Source organism: Sturnus vulgaris, chromosome 8 (genome assembly GCF_052056855.1).
Source record: "Sturnus vulgaris isolate bStuVul1 chromosome 8, bStuVul1.hap1, whole genome shotgun sequence".
NCBI classification, from domain to species: domain Eukaryota; kingdom Metazoa; phylum Chordata; class Aves; order Passeriformes; family Sturnidae; genus Sturnus; species Sturnus vulgaris.
This window is the reverse complement of record NC_142250.1, coordinates 24,785,630-24,805,794: the sequence shown is the minus strand read 5'-3', so window position 1 is coordinate 24,805,794 and position 20,165 is coordinate 24,785,630. Positions and strand designations below refer to the sequence as shown.

The window sequence follows — 20,165 nt, the reverse complement described above, 5'->3', positions numbered from 1 at the left end:
GGAGAAGGCTGTAACTAAACATGCAGCCACCAGTACATTCATGTAAGTGACCTGATCTGAGTACACTGGCTATGCTTCTTAAATCAACAAGAAGAGAACACAGCTTTGGACATTTATGTTCAGAGCCTCAAACCCAAGTAGACAAGCATGCTGAGAGGACACACAGCCATGTGACAGGCTGTATGTGAAAAGTGGTATACGGCAGGTCGGTTCTTGGGCAAGTTTCTTTCCAAAGGATTATTACAGTGAAAGGATGGAAAGTGACATCATAGATATCCTGCCTACTTTTTAAAATGAAATGACTGCAGTGAAAGAACCTCTTAGCACTTTCCCTTATCAGCTTCTGTAGCCACTCTGTCTGCCAAGGAGCAGCAGTACATGCCTGCTTAATTATTTGCTGCCCTCTCTAAAGCCACTTCTGTGAGAAGACTGTGGGCAGCCACCATCTCTCCTTCTCTTCTACCAGGAAGAAGGTAATTCCTGTTACAGATTCCCTTCACTCCCCGCTTCTCCTGTTCTTATTCACATAGCAGACTTACCTTCTTTCCTTGTAAGTCTTGTTTCAAACAGAAATATATCCAGGCCCAGCTGAATTTGGATTCACATAAAGTTTTTTGGGTTTTTTTTTTTTTATTTAGTGTCTCAGTGTTCTCTGTTTGGATCATGTGAAATGCAACAGGATCATGAAGGCAGGCCAAGAGAAAAGGGGAAAAAAAAGTAGTAGTATCATCCCTTGAGCAAGTCAGAATATAGCACAGACTCTGCCAGGAGCATCAGGAGGCTCTGATGTGTTATTGCACAACGGAGCAGAAGAGAATAGCCCTGAGACACTCGTCAGGAGAGCTCAGATGGGTTGAGCACAGTACAGAGGCCTCTGTCACTGCATCTGCTGTGCATATAGGTCAACAATCTTCTAATGGTGCATATAATGGCCCTCAAGAAAGGAGCAGGGCAGAGGGAGATGTGAGGGCTCCTTAGCTACAGTATAACATCCATTAACAGGATCTAGTGCTCTTCTAAAATTCTCCAATTTTCTACCCTTCAACTTTTAGGGCACATGGGAAAGAACAGTGATTTTCCCATTCCCTCTAGAAGCTACCATTGAACCAACAGTATATTCGGTGTCCTCTTTCCAGTGTCTCAAGTCACAGCCCCCTTAGAAAGATCCCCACCCATATATCACTAGAAGGTAGCTGATCATGACATCTGGGCATGATCATACTGCATACTTACATACTGCAGAGAAGTCATCTGCCTACAAGTGCTTCAGCAGCACAGTAACCACCCTGGACCTTCTATAGCCACCCTGCTATATATACACACTCCCAAGGTCCAAACTATTTCTTCACTGTAGCACAAGGTAAGCCAGATCTGGTTAAGGCTTAATGCAACTAAGGCTGCAACTAAGAATCGAGTGGATTGGATTCTTCAGGAAGCAGCACTGGTCTTTCTGTGCTTCAATTCTTCCAACATACAAGAGAAAACAGGACCATTCAATTTGCAACAGCACTGGAAGTATAAAAAGAACAACACAACAAGCCCTGGCTGTACCTGGCCAGATCAAAGGTCCACCTACACTTAGTGTTCTGTCTCTAAATGGTCAACATCAAACACTTGTTGAAAAACAATAGGTCAAACAATGTTTTCTTATGTTCTTCCAGATTCCAAAATTCAGCATGATTCCCTCACATGAGGGAAATTACAGCACAGAATGGGAAAAAAGCAGATTCTCCCAACATGACAATACCATAACCACAGACTAGTCCACTCTCTTGTTCCAGACTGGAAGTCACAAGGGCTGAACTAGGATAACCATATAGCCCACTGTGCAGCTATGAGACCCCAGAAAAGAGTAATCACCTTAGAAAATGCTATACCTGAAAGGCAATTCAGATTTAGGGAAGCAAAAGGCTCAAATATGACATTCTGAGATGACCTAAGTGTTAAGAGGGTGCAGATCTGGCCACATTCAGCTCTGGCAGGCACTCAGAAGAATAGTGATCAAAACAAACTCAGCAGGAGATGAGGATCTACAGATTGGGTTTGACAGGAAAGAACCAACAGAGGTGTTTCCCAGATAGTGTTGCGGGAATAGGAAGTGTGTCTGAGAAATAGTTACATTGCAATTACAAACTAACACACCAGAACTCCCTGAGGCAAAACTATCCCAGCACCTTTGGACAAGTGAACCAATTACTCAAGGACAGCACTTGCAGCTTCCTGCCAATCACCCACAGCCCTAGAAAACAAGACTTGCACCAATGCTGCAGTCACCTCTCAGGGGAGCAGGGGAAGCAATAAAAGCTCTGTCAACATCACTAGTCAACATGCTCCAGCTTCTTTGCTCTGCTGCGATCAGGAGGGAGCACCCTGCTCACTGCTGTAACAATCACCTGCCTGGACACTCCTCCAGCCTCCCTCTCGCTGCCACAGGCACTGCTGAGTTCCTCCTCCCAGCCACCACAGCTCTGTGGCAAAAAGCAGCTGGCAACTGGCAGGCTTCCCATCACCAGCACTCCACAGCTGTTCTCTCTTTTCCCCATGACTCGCTCTCAAGGGTACATCCATGAAAGCAGGCTGTTTTCTTAATGAGAATCAACAGCTTGCCAGAGGGCTGGAGCACATGCTGGCACAACCCATCGCTCCCAGGATCAGTCGAGCAGGCTACTTCACTTCCAACCCTTTACTTTCTTTATATAGCCTCCATCCCTGGTACTCACTGTTCCCACCTAAATGGAACCAACAGTGTGAAATTGCAAGCTTAATGGAAATGCTGATTGCTGATGCCAGAGCAATGCTACTAGATGGCAATCCAGCAAGCAGTAAGAAATAACACAAATTTTCCAACTTCACCTAAAGCTCAGATGAACAGTATGCTTTTTTCTTTAAAATAAATAAATATTTTTTTAAAAAACCCCACACACCCCCACAAGCTTCATCCCTCTTTAGAGGAAAGGGTAGTATGGAGCTCAATTCTGTTTTGTCTGACAGTGTAGGTTCACACTGTTAAGCAGTAGTCTTGGGAGTTAACGTTGCACATTTTTCCCTCAGGTTTTAAAAAACAGAAAAGGTGGAGAATCTGGAGAAAGAGAAGAAATATTGTGTGAGAACATGGAAAGACTGCAAGGTAAGAAATCCAGGAGTGATGCTGCTTGAACACAATAAGGGGCCCAGGATAAATTACTGCATTCTGAGTGCTGCAACCTCTCTGTGCAAATAAAGAAACAGCTTTGAACAGCTGACTGTAACACTTCTATCATCAATGGGACCATTTCCCAGGAAAAATTATCACACTATCTCCACTAGGTCACTACAATCTGCAAACTGTTCGTGATTCACCATCAAATTCTCCAGTATTTGCTAGCTTTATTTAAAACAAGACAGAGCAACATATCTGGATGAGACATGCCAGGCTGAGGCAGGATGACCAAAAGGTTGCCAGACTTTTATCCATGCAAATGACTAAATTCCCTTTCTGCTCATCTGATGCCTTGAGGAGCTGGAACAGAGGCTACAGAGTTGAAGGGAATAAAATGGGTATTTATGGAGAGGCCTACGAAAGGCCTACAAAAGTCTCACCCTAGCAGTATGAGTGCCACAGTCATGGCCCCTGCCTGGATGGCTCCAAGATGGAAGCACAGGAGGACTTGGTCACAAAATCTCACACTTTTATAGATTTTGGTTCATTTTTCTCTCCACGTTGTTTATGCTTAGGGCCTGAAGTTTGCAGAAACTGTCCTTGAGTTCTCAACTGGAATAGGACTGTTTTGTCTTCATCACCCTAGCACATCAGAAAAGTACATCCAAGCAGAATAGAAAAAACTTAAGGCATCAATCTGAGCAAGGCTATGTTGAGAAATTCCCATCCTGATCTTACTAGGTGATCAATAACAGCCACAAATCTTGTATTATTCTTCTTCTGTTCACTGGCTATCAGGGTCAAACTCTTAATCATCAGTATTAAAATATGCTAACAAAGTAAAGGTAAAGTAGAATTAAGTAAAAGCAGATGCTTCCTAAAAATGACCCATGCAGGGAATTTAGAACATACTCCTTTACAAGAAAGCCAATGAGTTTCTGCAATTCTTACACTATCCTCTTTAAGAGTTTAAATATCAGGGCATTTCACTAAATGGCTGGAGTGTTCCCATGAAAATTCTAGCTTTGGTTGAAGGAGGTAATGTAGAAAGGTGAGCATGACATTGTCCCACCAGTTGCAAATGACAGAATACTACAAACAGACATTTGCAGTCTTCATTCTGACCTTCCCATCTTGCTGCCTGTAAGTGAGCTTTCTAAGGTGGGACTGGGGTTTGCTTTGGGGTAACATGGAGTGCTGCCAGCAGTACAAATTAAATAAATCAATGAATATCAAACCACAACACACACCACAACTGTAAACAAAAATTATTTTATAAAACCATTTTTCAATTTCAATCCTTTCCTGAATTCTGTATTACAGTATTAAAAGCTGCATTCCTGAACCCGGCTTGGGCCAACACAGTAACACATATCACAAGCACCAACACCCCTATAAGTAAAGAGAAAGGGACCCCCCTAAGGACTGCAAACTCTCAGTTTGTATTCCTTGGCAAACAACTGTTAGAGCCTTTAGTCTGTGTGAGAAACAAAGCCATTTTCTAACTGGCCAAGCAGCTCTATGGTCTTCCAAATTCTCATAGCATCTAGTGAGCAGGAACTTTGCCAGTGAACTACACTGTCTGGTACACCAGGGTGAGAATCCTGCCTCCACAAGAGCTGCAAGATGATAAGCTTCCCTTGCCAGGTAGCTGCTGCAGAATGTGACAGTGACAGCTGGATTAGAGATGAAGGGAAGACACAACATCACCTGACTTCCAGTCTGTTCATCAGCATAAATCAGAGGGCTGAAGCAGACCTGCTCAACAGTTGTAGAACCAGAAATGACATAGACAACATACTCTCAGTAATCAATGTTTCAGTCACAAAAATAATAAAGCAAAGTGATTAAACAATATAATTTTAAATGTACACTGCACAAGGGCAGTATTATATATACGGAAAGTCTGGGGGGAGATTCTCCCCTACAAAAAATTGCTTCTTTATTTTAAAATCTTCCATAAAGGAACATTTGGTATTTTTAGTATTCACCCAAAAAGATTTTGAATGCAGTACTATCCTTGCTATAAATACAGAACCTGACAAAAAGATCTGAAGAGTATACAAAAGGAGAAAAAAAAAAAAACAAACAAGTGTATTTTGTCTAGTAGCATTGTAAAAGTCTGCTTTGATAACCCCAAAATGAAAAAGGAGAAAAATTAAATTCTTGATACTGCTACATATTTGAAGCACCCTTATTTTAATAGTGCATTCTGCATCTACCAAATTAAATAAGCTACAAGATAAGGAACTATATTCTTATGTTAAAACAATTTGGAAACTGATCTTCAACACTTACTAACAGCAATACCCACTTTTAATCCTACTTGCATTCAACTGCCCCAATAAATAGCTATTTCACCCTTATTATTATAGTTCAGATTTTTAAGGCTCTACTCTTGCTATTAGAAGTCTGCATTAACATTGCTTTTCTGTTTCTTTAAACACAGCTTTTGCTTAAAGCAAACCATAGCAACTGCAAAGAAGTTACCTGCACCCCCTAAGCTCAGAGTGAATTGCTCAAGCATTGCTAATTTTGAAGTGGGAGGAGTTGAAGAAACGAGGTTTTTTTTTATATACAAAGCTTAAATGACTCATGAAAGCTCTTCTGGCATAGCTCATACATGCTTGACAACAACAACAACACATATAGCACTGTCCATCACTTGAGTGCTGTACAAACTAGCCCCAAAACATTGGGCTGTTTCTGAGAACAGGGAACTGGCTGTTCCCAAGTTTCCTAATCAGCTCTATGAAGTACCTTACACTTGACATTCAACAAATCAGCTTTAAAAAGTATAAGGTACCTGGCATAACAGTCCAGGAGATTTCCAGCTGGCATGTCTGCAAGCAAACAGGTAAACAGAGTCATATCCACTTAAGAGTTTCTGACCTTGGCCAAATTTCCAGCAATAGTCACCAGCAATGGTACACTGTCAGTGGTGAAAAACCTGAAGATTTTCTTCAGCACTCAAAGGGAAGAGCTGCACACTAATCACTGGTGGAACAGAAGTGAACAGACTGCTGAAAAGGACTATTAAAAAAGAACCAAGATCAACAGACATCTCTGGATCTGAATGTCTACCTATCAGTAACTGCATTTCTAATCACTTTCATAGGTTAATCAGATTACAACTGCTTTTCACTCTCCAGCCCTCTTTTTAAGATGTTCCAGAATTTAGCTCCACTAGTGATATTTATTTTCACACTGCTTTTAGCAAGAACCAGCTTCTACATACTACTTTTGCCACCCACAGATTTTCCTTTCTGTCAATCCTGTTTCCAGCTCTCAAATCCCTGCATCTTTCTCTGTCACCTAAACATTCTTGGTCATCTGGCCAACACTAGACTCCTTGGAGTGCCATGGTCCTGGTCCCTTGACTTAACGTGAAAAAGTTATTCTAATAGAGAAGCTTAGGCTGGATCACATCCAAAGATTCTAACAATATTGTTCTTCGTTAAGCTCAGATGCTGCAAAAGAAAGTTCAACAGAAATAGGATAATATGGAAACAATGTGCCAAATAGTAGCATATCCAAAATGTATAAAGTATTACAGACTGCACAAACAGCATGGTATGTATGTGTCCTGAGAGATGCCAAAACACCTGGCTCCATTGCTTTTCTCTGCCATCACTGCAAATCAAAATCAAAGTAAATGCAGAAACTCTCAAAGTGCTGCTGGCCTTCCATACTGAAGACAAAGCAGCCACAAAGGAAGAGCATCAATCTATCAGATGACACACAAGTGGCTTTCCTTAATTAGAGATTAGCTAAGATTAGAATTGGCAAGTGAACAGAAGGCTCCATACACTGCTACTGCTTCCACCTACAAGCTTTATCTCAGCTCCTCCACACCCTATACCGACCACCTACCCCATGGTATTCTCTTTGTCTTCTTCTCCCACTCAATTTTCTGCCTGAAAAAACTCTCTTCCATTTATGTGCCAGGTAGAACTCTCTTCCTTACACAAATTCCCTCCAGCTTCTTTGTTCCACTCTGCTCTGTTGGGGGGCCTCCACTGCTATTATCCCCACTGCACCACAGGGGCATTGCTCAAGTCATCACATACTTTGTCATTCCAGAAGACAAGTGTAGGCTTGAAGACCTTCTGTAAAGCACACCTGATGGGGCAACGTGATATCTCAGACCTTACAGTGTCTTTTAGCTGTTCATCCAGCAGTGATAACCAATTATTCGATCCAAAATAAAATCCTGATGGTCATATGAAGGACAGAAATTAATTCAGAAGTCTTGCGCTCTGGTTTGGAATTGTCTGTCACATAGATCAAGACCACAGAAAGAGACATTCTTTCACATCAAAGGCAGGAGCACTCTGGGTAATCAAAGAGCAATCTTGACAGTAAGAGTTAAGTATGAGACAGATCTCAAGACAGAGCTGGTAATTAGCATTTATTCTGCAACTTATATAGCATTCTAGAAGCAGACAGCAGCCAGGACCTGCCCTTTTACAGGTGTATCTACCATTTCACCCAGGGCCTTCCAACTTGTATAAATCACTTGGCAGCTACAGAAGAATCTCTCTGTTCACCTCAACATCCTATTAAAAAAAAAAAAATTTAAACATTCTATGGTAGTTTACTCCCAGGAGAGGATCACCTGAAATACACAAAAATCTATTGTAAGCATGGCACTCTTCAGCTACATCAAGTGTGCCAGAGTTCCAGCTCCTTCACAGAAATGTGACCAACCCAAGTGTATTTATATTACTGCTTTGCTTTCAAAGCATGTGCAGTACTTAATACCTCTGAGACACTTTATGTTTCCAAAGGTCTATATAAATACCAGCTAATTAGAGACAGCTAACAAGAATATCCCAAAATGCTGAATCTCAGTGTGCAGTGAGTATTTTTTCTCCTCCCCTAAAATAGGGAAAGTTAAGAATTGAAAGATGCCTAAGAGTATGCTCCCTGAACTGTGGAACAATACTTTCAAGCAAAAGGTGCTGTCTTTCAAACTTTTATTCTGCCAGTGTGTAGAAGACTCAGGCCAGCCTGGCCAAATAGAAACGGCTCTGGTTCATTGTAACTGCTGAGAAGATATCACACACATTGTCAGCTGCAATTTCCATTCACAACAGACATCCACATTGTACACAATCATCTCCTGAACTGGCACTACACTGCAGCCATGCCTCTAGGGGCTCTGTTCTGAGGAAAACAACCGAAAAGGAACTGCTAATCCCTTAATTAGTGGCACTCACTTCACCTTCTGCAGGAATAATTTAGAAAGGCTGAATAGGCCACATGTCACACAAGGTGAAAATTTAATAACTGAAAATTACTCAGGTTGTTGGTTAATTTTTCTGCACCTACATCTCAGCTGGGCAAGGCTACTGAAGGGAAGTTCTCAGTGTCAATTGAGAACAGCTTCACAAAACACTGATCACTGCCTCTTTCAAAAGCCATCCTCTCTCAAATTTCTGATAGGAGTTGCATTACACCAGGCAAGTCGCTGATCCTAAGTCTCAAGCACAGCTACAGGAATACACAATTAGGGCCACGTTCCCTTGAATTTTCATAAAGCTCTTGTTTAAGCCACAACAGCAAGGGGATTAACTGTACTTTCCTGGCTGAGCTACTGCACTGCTTGCTAGATAAGAACTGGAGCACATACCATATCCACCAAAGACGCCTGTTAGGTCTCATCATCCATTCTGCAACTCCCTTCCCCAGACCTCCCACACAATGATTGCATCATGTAAGAGTTCTCCAAAGCTGTCCACTAGAGTATGTCAGGCTCCACAATACTTATTTATCTATCTCGGGATGCAAGTGGCACAAACCAGACTCTGTACCATCAACTCAAAGGTCAGAGTTAAAAGCCTCTTTTCCCTCATACTGACATTTCAAGGCTGCTCTCTCCTGAAGCTGCACATACTATTCTGTGTGAGCATCTCTTACAGTAAAGGGAAAAGCAAGGTCCATCCGCCTTCACCCAAGAGCCTACCTCCTTTCTATGCACAAACATCTGAGAGAGAAACACCACTCCATAAAACATGACTCCATTTTCTCCAATCAGGTAGAGAGGGACTCAGATAATGAAACAGAAAAACAAAGACATTTGGATACCATAGCGAACATGGACAGATAAGAAAGTAAATTAGCTACCATTATGATAATGAACTGGCTTTCCAAAGGAGGCAATTTGCATGTAGCAACTAAGAAGCAACATAAAGATGCTTTAACAGAACTGCTGCTTGCTTTTTAACCCTGTAGCAATGGAACAAGCAATCATGGCCACAAAACAACCACCACTGGGGGTTTTTCCTGTTTGACTGTCTCTGCAGAGGCCAAGTACCTGACCAGAGCTCCCTCCAAGTGTAATGAAGCCTCACTCTGCATTTCTTCTGGTAGCACAGCAACTTGTGCACAATCTGAATGCACCGTCTGGAAAAGAGAGGGCAAAGGATTAATGACATTGCATCTTCCCACAATTCTGCATCAAGCCTGGAAATATCCCTGAAATCAGCAGCAGGGAAATAGACATATTCAAAGACTATCAGAGAAGGATGGGAGTTGTGGCTTTGGCCTCCTAAGAGAAATCAACACTCAGAAATAAAGAATCTGTGAAAATGAAAGAAAGGGTCCTGTATGCCAGTTTAAACTCAACAGGATTGGAGTGACCATAAATGCATGTCTGCTGTTCAAGAAATACTTTTCACTCTTTGCTACCCAAACCTAAGGGCCTCATAAACTCTACAAAATTAGTTACTTAACTTGCAAGCTCCGTATATGTTGAGACACTGCAAGTTATTGTAAAATCTGGACACAATGGAGCTTCTCTGTCTCTGGCCCCAGTGATGAGACTAAAGAAAATGAGGGTGTCAAAAAAAAGACAGGATTTTCAGTTTGACTGAAGTGTATGGTTTAATTACATTTTAAATAAATAAATATATTTCTATCAAATTTTCCAGTCTCCTTAAAAAATAATTCAAGTATGAGTTTTGGAATGCTCATGCAATACACATGCAAGCTCTGGAATCCCCCAACATACAGGTAGTGCACTTGTCAAGTCTCCAAATCCTGTTGGTCTCTATAGCATGTAGTGTTCATACAAACTTTTAGGTGCATAAACATTCTTCACAAATAACATCCAAACTAAAAATACAGTACAACGAGTAAATTCTCTGACACTATCATTAAGGACAAGACAAAAAATATATACCAATTTGTATTTGTTAGGCCAAGCTATTTTTAGCCATTAACATGTAGAAAAAATAGAAGGAAGACTACGAAAAAGAAAAATCCCTTTTCCCCCAAATACCTATTTCTCAAAAACGCATTCTCTCATTAAAACCCATATCTTTCTGAAAATACACTAATGAAAGACACTGCACATCAGATAAACATGGAGAAATCAAATTCTATAAATTTGCATGAAATTTATTCAAAATGAGGTGAAAAATTCAAGACAAGGCTTTAAAAACAAGGCTCTAAACAAAAAATATGCAGAAGGTATATATATTGTAATTTTCAGACCCGTAGATAACCCAAAAAGTACCACAATGAGGTAGGAACTGAAACTAACTTTGAATAAAGATAAAACTATTTATAATCACTGAGCATGACATTAAGTGCTGCATTTCAAATTGGATTCTCATAAATTCAACCAAGAAAAGGAAGCAAACCAGCTAGGATAGACAGCTCTCTTCAGATCAGGAACAGCAATCCCTATGGGGAAAAACCTCCTATTTCTGAAGTTACTGTTACTGGACAATGCCCAGCACATTTTCACCTCTGTATCTGCCTGGCTGCAAGTCAAGTTATGAATTTATCCATCCTGGTGGGGTGTCTCTGTTTTAAAAGTTTTGCGCTGAAGATTCATAATACACGTAAGGGACAAAAAGTACCCTTAGTTTAAGCAACCTGGATTTCTCTTCTAAATATTAAAATGCTCAGCCTTGAGCAGCTTCATATTGTCACCTCATAAATGTACTGCAGAGAAGTATGACACTACTTGTGCATTCAGAACACCCACTTTGTCTGCAATAACTGTGTCTGCTATGGGATGGTTTCAGACTGGAGTACAGTGAAAGGACTGCACAAACATGCCAGAATGAATGGATACAAATGTCCACTGATGGCTGCTACTGCTCATTATTTCTAGTGTTATGGGGTTTCTAGATGTGATGTTGTTTTTTAATCCAAGCATTTCACACCTTTCTTGTGAAACTCTAAAGCATTACACTCATCTACAAATAGTTCTGCAACGTCATTAAAAAAAAAATAGAAATCTCACAAACTCAAACGAACTGTTCAACTCTTGAAAAGGCACTGTAATTGCAAGGTTATTTGGGCAAAATCAAAATATGCTGAAAAGTTACCTTAAGGGAAAACATCCTATGTGCCTTTATCTTCCCTACAGAATAGAGTGCTGTTCACGCCTTGGGGAAATTCAGCACTGTACAAACAGTCAGAGCAAAGCCAACAAACTGTCTAAATCCTACTGCTCCCCTCCAGGCTAAAGCAGTACAAAGCACTGGAGTCCTGTGGGACACACAGAGTGTTCATGAGTAGCTCTGTCCTCTTGTCTCTTTTTGCCCATTGCTAATTTTTACCCCTTGCTGCCTAGCAGGCCATTTCAGGCTTAAATCCCTCTCCACACTGCCTTCCAGGCCTCATGCCAGTCATCCTCACTTTTTCAAAACTATCTTTTCTGTTTTTAGACCAAGATTCATCTTCTGGGAAGTGGGAATTGTTGCAATGACTCCGTGTTACGAAACTTCTTTTAGACTGAAAAGCTTTTTGTGTCAGATCAAGTAGATTAGGAAAACAGTCTGAAATTGAATTGCTTTCAATTTTCTGGCACACAGAGGATTTTTGAAATACAAAAAGTTAGTGGAAGAGTTCATGAAAAGCCATCCTGCTCTCCACCAGCCACAAAGTGTTATTTCAGCCAGAAGATTGCTCTATGAGCAGGATTCTACCTAAATTCAAACTTCAAATGCAATCACAATGAGTTACCCCACAGACACTTACACATAGAGATCCATAGGAAATTCTTTCATCATGTGTGTTACAATGAATTCCACCATCAAATCTGACAGAAAAGAAAATTATAAAGTAAGTATTGAGCTGGCTACTGTTAACTTTTAGTAGACTACAAGGAAGTCAAGCTGCCCCACCTACCTATCTCTACCAGACAATAGTCCTGCTTAGATGAAAGCGATTTCACTTTTTTGTTTGTTCTAGAGAACATTAGACATTTGCTAGAACTAGAAAAGAAACTACTGGAAACTGAGGGTACATACTGTAATTTGCTTTGAGGCACTGCTTCCCCATATGGTTTCCCCCACTGTTAGTCAAATAAAGACTATACTATGAATTCTGATGTTTAGAATTGCTTTCATATTTCAAGCCCTGTCACTAATGGAAAATTCCATCAAGAAGCACATTTTAGAAAATTATTCTTGCCAGAAACAATGAGCAACCTAGATGTTACTCAAAGAGGCATTGTAAATAACACCTATTTTTCCTAAAACAAATTCTGAAGCAAGAAAAGCTAGTCTGATCTCAACACAGGCTAAGCATCTGCTTAAGACTAATTTGGGGAAAAAAGAAAAAAGGAGAATGTGTCTAACATTTAAGGGGTTCAAGTGCAAAGATAAGAGGCAAAGAGTACAGAATTGAAAAGAAGCCTATCAATATCATTGAAAGAAGCCTATCAATGATAACTGAATGTGTGTAGGGGTGTGTTCAACCCAACTTCAGCATGAAATGCTTATGCCAAGCCACTGGTAACAATCATGAGCTGTAACCTCCTAGGGCAGTAACAGCCCAGCAGTGTGACTCAATAGTGACTAAAAACAGTGTAGGTGAAAAGTGTATGAAATCTGATAGTCCTAGAAAGATTCTTTATGCAGCTGTTGTGTCTTGGCTTCAACAATCACGTTTGAAAATGTTGAAGTCTAAGACTGTTTCTGTCTTAGAAACATCAGGCTGAAAAGGCATTCAGGGATCCAGGCTCCATCCATTTCTGAACCCCTATGTGCTTTTGGCCTCCACAGTAACAGGAGTCACAACTTAATCATGTGCTGCATGAAAAAGCTTTCAACTACGCCTCCATATCCACAGGCAAAACCAATCCTAGTTACTAACATTCCTGTTGTTTTTTGGCTCAGAAAAGGTTCAATGCCCAGCAAACATGTTCACAAATATGTTTTTGTGAACTATAGGTTTGCCATCATCATATCATCTACAAAGTAAGCTGCTACCACACTCACCTAAACACTGAATTTATTAATCAATCGCCTTCCCTCTTGTTAAAAACTCAGGTCAAATGGGCCAAGCAGCATCTGCAAAACTTTCTGCAAATGTATATATAATATTTGCTACAGAGTTGCAATCTTGGATTTGTCTGCAAGGTAGCCATATACAAAGACAGGTATGGATTGCTGGAAACATATTTAGTATGTAGTTGTCCTCATTTTAAGTACATCCACTGCTCCATTTAATCCTCAAATCTCCTATTTCTAGTGCCCAACAAGAGCTGCTTCAGGAGCCACAAGCACACAGGTGCCCTGACAACACTCACCGAGCACCGCACACACCAGGGGGCGACAGGGCAGGTTCTTGTCTGCTGCTTTCTTCCGATGTCTCATTGGCTTCAAACACACAAACATGAAAAGAAGTCAGGAAGCCTGAAGTGACAGTCTGTGTATTACTGTATTTTTCAAGCAAATAGTACCATCAGCACAGGCTTCCTTTTGTCTTTTTCTCCAACTGCCATCTTACACACACTAACCCTAAAGGCCATGACTGGAGCGAAGCTGTGCCTGCTTTCCAGCATGCTGATACTGGGGCTTTGTTTCTCTAGCTGTGTAGCTGCAGGGCACTGTTCTACTGAGGGGAAGGACCCCAAGACAAAAACAAATCACACAGCAATTCCCCTCCCTTGGTTAACATACTGATTTGTTTTTGACCCAGAAGTACGATTGGCATTTTTAACAGTGTGTACAGCAGTCAATGGCTTTCGTGTTCAGTGTAACAGACCAGGAAGGCTAACTGGATAGCAAATCTGTTGTTAAGGGGTAATGACTAGCATTCTTGCAGAATGGTATCCATAAAGTAAGATGTTTGTTTCTTTCTTGAACAGTGAGTGATTTTCAACTGCTGCTTCCCTCTCAGATGAGGTGGAACTTGCCAGTACCACAGAAACAGAATGCATCAAGTTAGGATAACCATTCAAGTTACTTGTAACTACAGAGCTTCATGAGCCAGATAAGGACACTTGCAGCACAGGAAAAAGCTCTGGAAAAAATACTTTCCTCCCTGAAGGTGAATTACTCCACTCAGAATGAAGCTAAGCCAAATAAGAGCACTCAGTGCAACTCCAGCTGGCTATTATGTATAACATGAGGGCTAATGCTTGCTGAAGATTAAGGCAGAACATTCTCTCTACCACTGATTTCCTCAGAGACCTGGTAATATACAGCTCCTCAGCAGCTACACAGGCCTCTGAATTCACTGAGAGGGCAAAGAGCTCTTTGTTCTTTGAAGAATGGAGACATTCTGAGAGCAATTTCAAAATCATTCCACAACTACTGCATTTCTGACAGTATTTCCACATGCCTTAGCAATGTAGGTTAGACGTCTGTGACACATTTTTCAACATATACTTTTCATACATACTCAAATCCTCTGTGTTTGCATCCTAAAGAGAAAACAATCTGGAGGAAAAGACTCACCATTCTGTGTAGGTTTACACGAAAATTCATGTTGTCATCATGAAGAAAAGCATTAGCATACTGATCCTATTGAAAAGAGCAAGAAAAGGGAGGATATATGAAAATCCCAACGCCCTACAGTTGCCTTTCAAATCACACGTGTTTCAGTGTAAAACTCCCAAGATACAACCATGAAGTTAAAAAGCCATCTGCCCATTTCCTCTTGTCCTACCCATGTTTCCAGTCACACAAAAGTAAACCTCTCCTGATCCCAATTCCACTTTAGAAAAATAAATCGCCAAAAAAGTAAGTAGTACTTCATTCTTTCTCCCCCTTTGCTCATCTAAACTCTGGACTGGACACACCATGGTGTCACAAGTTTAACAAGTGCTCCAGGTGTATAATTTAAGAGGTGGTTCTCCAGCATACCAGTTCTGTGACTGTGTGGATAAAGGTTTAAATTGGCATTTTGATGCCAGAAGCTACTACAGAACTAGCAGATAAGTTTATGAGCTGTTCCACCCCTCAAGCAAATCTCATTCCAAGACCACCTCTAAATTAAAGAGGCTTCTCTAGATAATGCACAGCCAGAATAGGTAATAAATATACCCTCTCTTTAATGACAGAACCAAAGAATGCCCTTGTTATGCAGGAATAGAATTTCTTATCTTGTGTTGTCTATGCATCCACCTAAGAACAAGTGCCAAAATCATTTAATTAGATAAATTTTAAATGTAGATTATTACTTTTCAGGCTGCACCCTGAAGAAACATTATTACAGAATCCTAACACTGGCTATCAACCTCACTGCTTTTTATTCTTTAAGAATGAAAGGTCTTGATTTGCAAGCATGCAAAATGTAAATGCCACACAAACACAACCACCATTCAGGACATCAATCAGCTATTAGAACATACTCCCCTATGAGACAGGGCCACATTCAGCCAGGACTGCTGACATAGCTCTGTAATGCTGCATTCTCACCCTACTACCACATTTGCTACTTGTCTTGCTTGTAGGGACCTACAAACACGTGATTTACTTTCAGATTTGTATCCTTTGGCAGAAGGGCTATGGCACAGCCTGTGCTTACCATGAACAGCACAGAGCTGAAAGCCATTAGCACATTACTCATCTAAAAGCCACACCACAGGGTCACTCAAAAGCTGAGAGAAAAGGCTTAGGTTCACTCTTTTTTCTCCTCAGCCCCAGGAGTTGGCTAACTCAAATAAGATGATCCAATTTTCAAGTTTTAAGTCAACTTTAACAGTACTCATCAAGTATATTAGCAAACAGTTAAGTGCCTGAGGACCTCACCACTCTGTGCCACTGTGGATATGTGGCTCCTTCACATTATCTATCATAGCTTCAGCTCCTGCTCCACAGGAGGCAGGGGGATAGAGCCCTGTAACACCATCTGCTGAGCAGCTTCACACGAGAAACCTACCTCTGCTATGCATGTCAGGATGATGAGGCACAGCTTGCCACTGTGCAGCCGGTGCTCATCTGCAAAGACAAAAAACAAGTCCTGTGTGAGCCACACAAGCCTAGCAAGGCTGAAGAGCAAGACAGCTGTTACAGCAAAAGAAAAGCCTAGCTTGGAGATTCTTCACAGTCCAACTTCCTCCATGATAGCTAGCAGTCTACTCCCATTAAGCACTCACCCTCCAGCCTGGCCACTAAATCCCACCCACTTGTCACCAGGCTGCACCAACAGCAAAGGTTTGGATTTGAACTTCCAACAGCATTGTAACTATCCACTGGGCTTTTGTCTCATTCAGTTTTACTTCCACAGGTATTCTAAATACTCTCTTTCTGTCACAGCAGAGACATGCTGCTCCCTCTCTTAGACAAGGTGGAAAGCAAAACATCACCTTTGCTGTAGGTTATGAAACAGCAGCAAAGCTTTCACAGGGGCACTGTGTAGCAGAGCAACTGCTGACATTATGCTCCAAGTTTCAAGTTTTAACCCCAATACTGAGAGACACGACCTACTTTGCTCTTTGCAAAGACTTAGCATTTTAAGCCAAGAGTTTCACCCTGATCATGTTCCACAGCTTCTTATTCATGACAACTTCAAACAATAGCTTTTGCCTTGAAAGACAGCTGGAGCAAAACAGAGGGACTAAGGAAGAAGAATGCAATTTTCATTTGGATTATTTAAAACTCCTCTCAATTTTAACCTTGAATATAAAAAAAAACCCCAAGATACATATAGTCATGGAGTAACGCAGGATAGAACAAATCTCTGGTTCAATCCTTGCTCAAAGCAGGGCCAGGTAAGATCAGGTTGTAGAAGGCACTGTCCAATCAAGCACATTTAAAAAATCTTTACTCTAAATAACAATGCGCTTGGACCACACACCCCAACGCCCACAAAAATAAACCAACAAGAAATTACACACTGATAACAAAATTCTGAGGAGGCTTAACATTGCATATTCCTGAGATTTCCAACAGCTCCTCTAAAGCACAGAACTACTAAACACACCTTCCCAGACATCTGCCTTAGAGTCAAACTCAAAGGAGAGGGATATCTGAAATAGTCAGACACTTTCATATAAAGCAGAAGACAGCATCAGCCGATTTTTTTTCTTTGCAGGTGACTTTTACAAACATTTTGCTAGCTGGTGTGTATATGGCAATTTTAAAACCAGATAGAATGGGCCTAGCTAGCTGCTCTGTCTAGTTTGACACCTCTTCTGTTTTCTTTTCTATGCTGCTCAGGGACAGATATTTACTAACAAGATGTGCCCTGAAGTGTGCTGATTTCATCTTGCAGCACTAAGTAAGAGGAAGAGGAATTTTGGAATGGGAGCGTTAAAAATCTCTCCCATCTCCTTACCTCAGCTAAAATGTTTAAGTATGAAGTTTTGTATTCCAGCAAGAAGGAGAAATGACCTAGAATAAAACTGATATACAAGAGTCTCGTTATTTTAATATTGTAAAGCCTCCCTGTATATTTCTGTAGGTGCTGCTACCACTTCTCTCTGGGGATCTTGCTGTAAAGGCTCCTGTTTCACATCATGACCTCTGCCAGTGTATTGTGAACATCAGACCATTTTCAGGAGCTATGGGGCCGCTAGGCAAGCAGTTACTTGCACACACACTTCATACTTTCACACCAACCTTCATTAAAGCAACAAAGCAGAACACTTTCTACAGGGAGGTGTATCAGTATGAAACCTGTTTTGCAGATGGGAGAAAATGACACAGAGGTTGTGTTTTTTCCCAAGGCAGCTGCCTCTGACTAACACAAGAGAGAATAACAAGAGAAGGATCTAGCAAACACAACCTATTAAATTATGCTCTCTGGGACAGGACCAAAACAAGAGTCTAGTCCTGGATGTGGAACAAACCAGTTTCCCCCCTAAGTGTTCTCACCTGTCTCAAGACACATGGAATAAATAAGAATTATTCATTCTTCTTGCTATATTGGTGTCACATAGAAGCATAGAATCATTTAGGTTAGAACAAACCTGTAAGATCATGGAGTCCAATTGTTAATCCAGCACTGCCAATCTCTCAGTAAACCATATCCCTGCCACAACTACATGTCTTTTAAATAGCTTCAGGGATTGTGACTCGAGCACTTCCCTGGGAAGTCTGTTCCATGCTTGACCTTATACAAGGAAAAAAAATAGGCAGACCTCCATCTATAATCAAAATATAAGGTCAGGAATATACCCACCAGAATTAATAAGTATTGGTTTGGAAGGCACACTTTTAAAATGATCAATCAGTGGAGCTCGCTGCCACAAACTACTACAGTGGGAAGGGAGTCTATCAGCTGCATAAATTTCAGACCTTATACAAGCTAGAACCAAAGTAAAGAAAGAAAGAAACATCAACTCCTGTCTCATAACACAAACTCATCTCTCACTGGCTTGTTTAGTAAGGAATCCCCTCTATCAGATTTCACTCTATCTGAAACTAATCCAGCGTGGCAGTTTCCAAAGCCCTGTGCAGACTTTCCACATTACAGTGACTAATAAGTGCAGAAGTTAAATTGAAAAACATAAAATTGTTCCATCAGAGTCTTGGATTAGCAAGACAGACCCGGAGAAAAGCAAATGAGAATGAGCAAATCAGAGAGCTGGTAAGCCCTCCTCACATGTGCAATCTAATAAAACGACTGAGCCAAGATTGATGTGGTTTAGTTCAAAAGACAAAAGCAAGAGGAAACATGAAAGCAGACTTCACATACATAAGGTCTAAAACAGAAAAAAGTAATAATCCATTCTCAATATCTATCTTGGAGAAGGTAACTATTAATTAATTTAAATCTCAGCAAAGAATTTGGTAAGCATACTAAGCTTTTTCACAATAAGGACAGTTAAACACTGGAATGAATAGTCTGAAAATGGTGCACCACAGTATCTTCATCCAACCTGTCAGTAATACCTCTGAGAAAAAAATACAGGCAAACCTGATTCTGCCTTGGTTCCAAGGAGTTGTGGTTTAACCTCAGACAGCAATTAAGTATCATGCAGCTGCTCAACTACTGGCAATGCTTCTCCTCTCCCCACAGTGGGGAAAAGACTTGGAAATAAAAGGTAAATCATGTGGGTTGAGTTAAGAGCAATTTAATAACTGAAACCTCATCATCATAATCAGGATAATCATAATAATCATCAGCAGAGTTAGAGAGGATAACAGAACCAAAGAGAAACAAGTGCTGCGCAATAAATACAGTTCATGATACAATTGCTCACTGCCTGCTGCACACCCCATCCCCAAATAACAATTGTCTCCTTCTGGGTAACTCCCCCAGTTTATATACTGGACGTGACATTCCATGGTGTGGAATAACCCTTTGGCCAGTTCAGGTCACCTATCCTGGCCATGCTCCCTCCCTGCTTTTTGTGCACCTCCTCACTGGCAGAGCACGAGACACGGAAAAGTCCTTGACATAGGGTTAGCACTACTTAGCCAGAGCCAAAATATCAGTGTGTTATCAATATCATTCTCATATTGAATTCAAAAATAAAAGCACTAGATATTAAGAAGAAAATAAACTCTGTCACAGCCAAAAATCAGATAGGGGTGCATGAAGTTCCTTTTGGTCCTAACTTCAATTATTACTTTTTCTTCAACTAGTTTGCTTACTGAACAAGACCAAGACAGACAAACACAATTTCACTGCATGCTAGTAGATAAAAGGAAACTGCCTGCTTTCTTATTCAATGCTAAACATTCATGAAATTCAGTAACTGATGTATCATAGCTCTGCAGATATCTTCATATTTCTGTTGTTATATCTAACTTAACAGTGGAAGTTGGTAATAGGCTGAAATACAGTGCAAAGATCACTTGTTATGCCTACACTATGGTCCTGC

General features: G+C 40.8%; 1 protein-coding gene across 2 annotated transcripts in view; it reads right to left on the bottom strand.

The window, feature by feature from the left end:
• ARMH3 (armadillo like helical domain containing 3) overlaps window positions 1-20,165 on the bottom strand; it is a 124,929-nt gene that overhangs the window by 75,298 nt on the left and 29,466 nt on the right. For both annotated transcript variants that reach the window (XM_088169237.1, XM_014885945.2), the window contains exons 16-20: window positions 16,274-16,332; window positions 14,848-14,913; window positions 13,695-13,764; window positions 12,140-12,200; window positions 9,459-9,547 (exon numbers count right to left, since the gene is read on the bottom strand). In XM_088169237.1, the coding sequence (XP_088025363.1) occupies window positions 9,459-9,547; window positions 12,140-12,200; window positions 13,695-13,764; window positions 14,848-14,913; window positions 16,274-16,332 (345 nt within the window). The remainder of the gene's footprint in view (window positions 1-9,458; window positions 9,548-12,139; window positions 12,201-13,694; window positions 13,765-14,847; window positions 14,914-16,273; window positions 16,333-20,165) is intronic.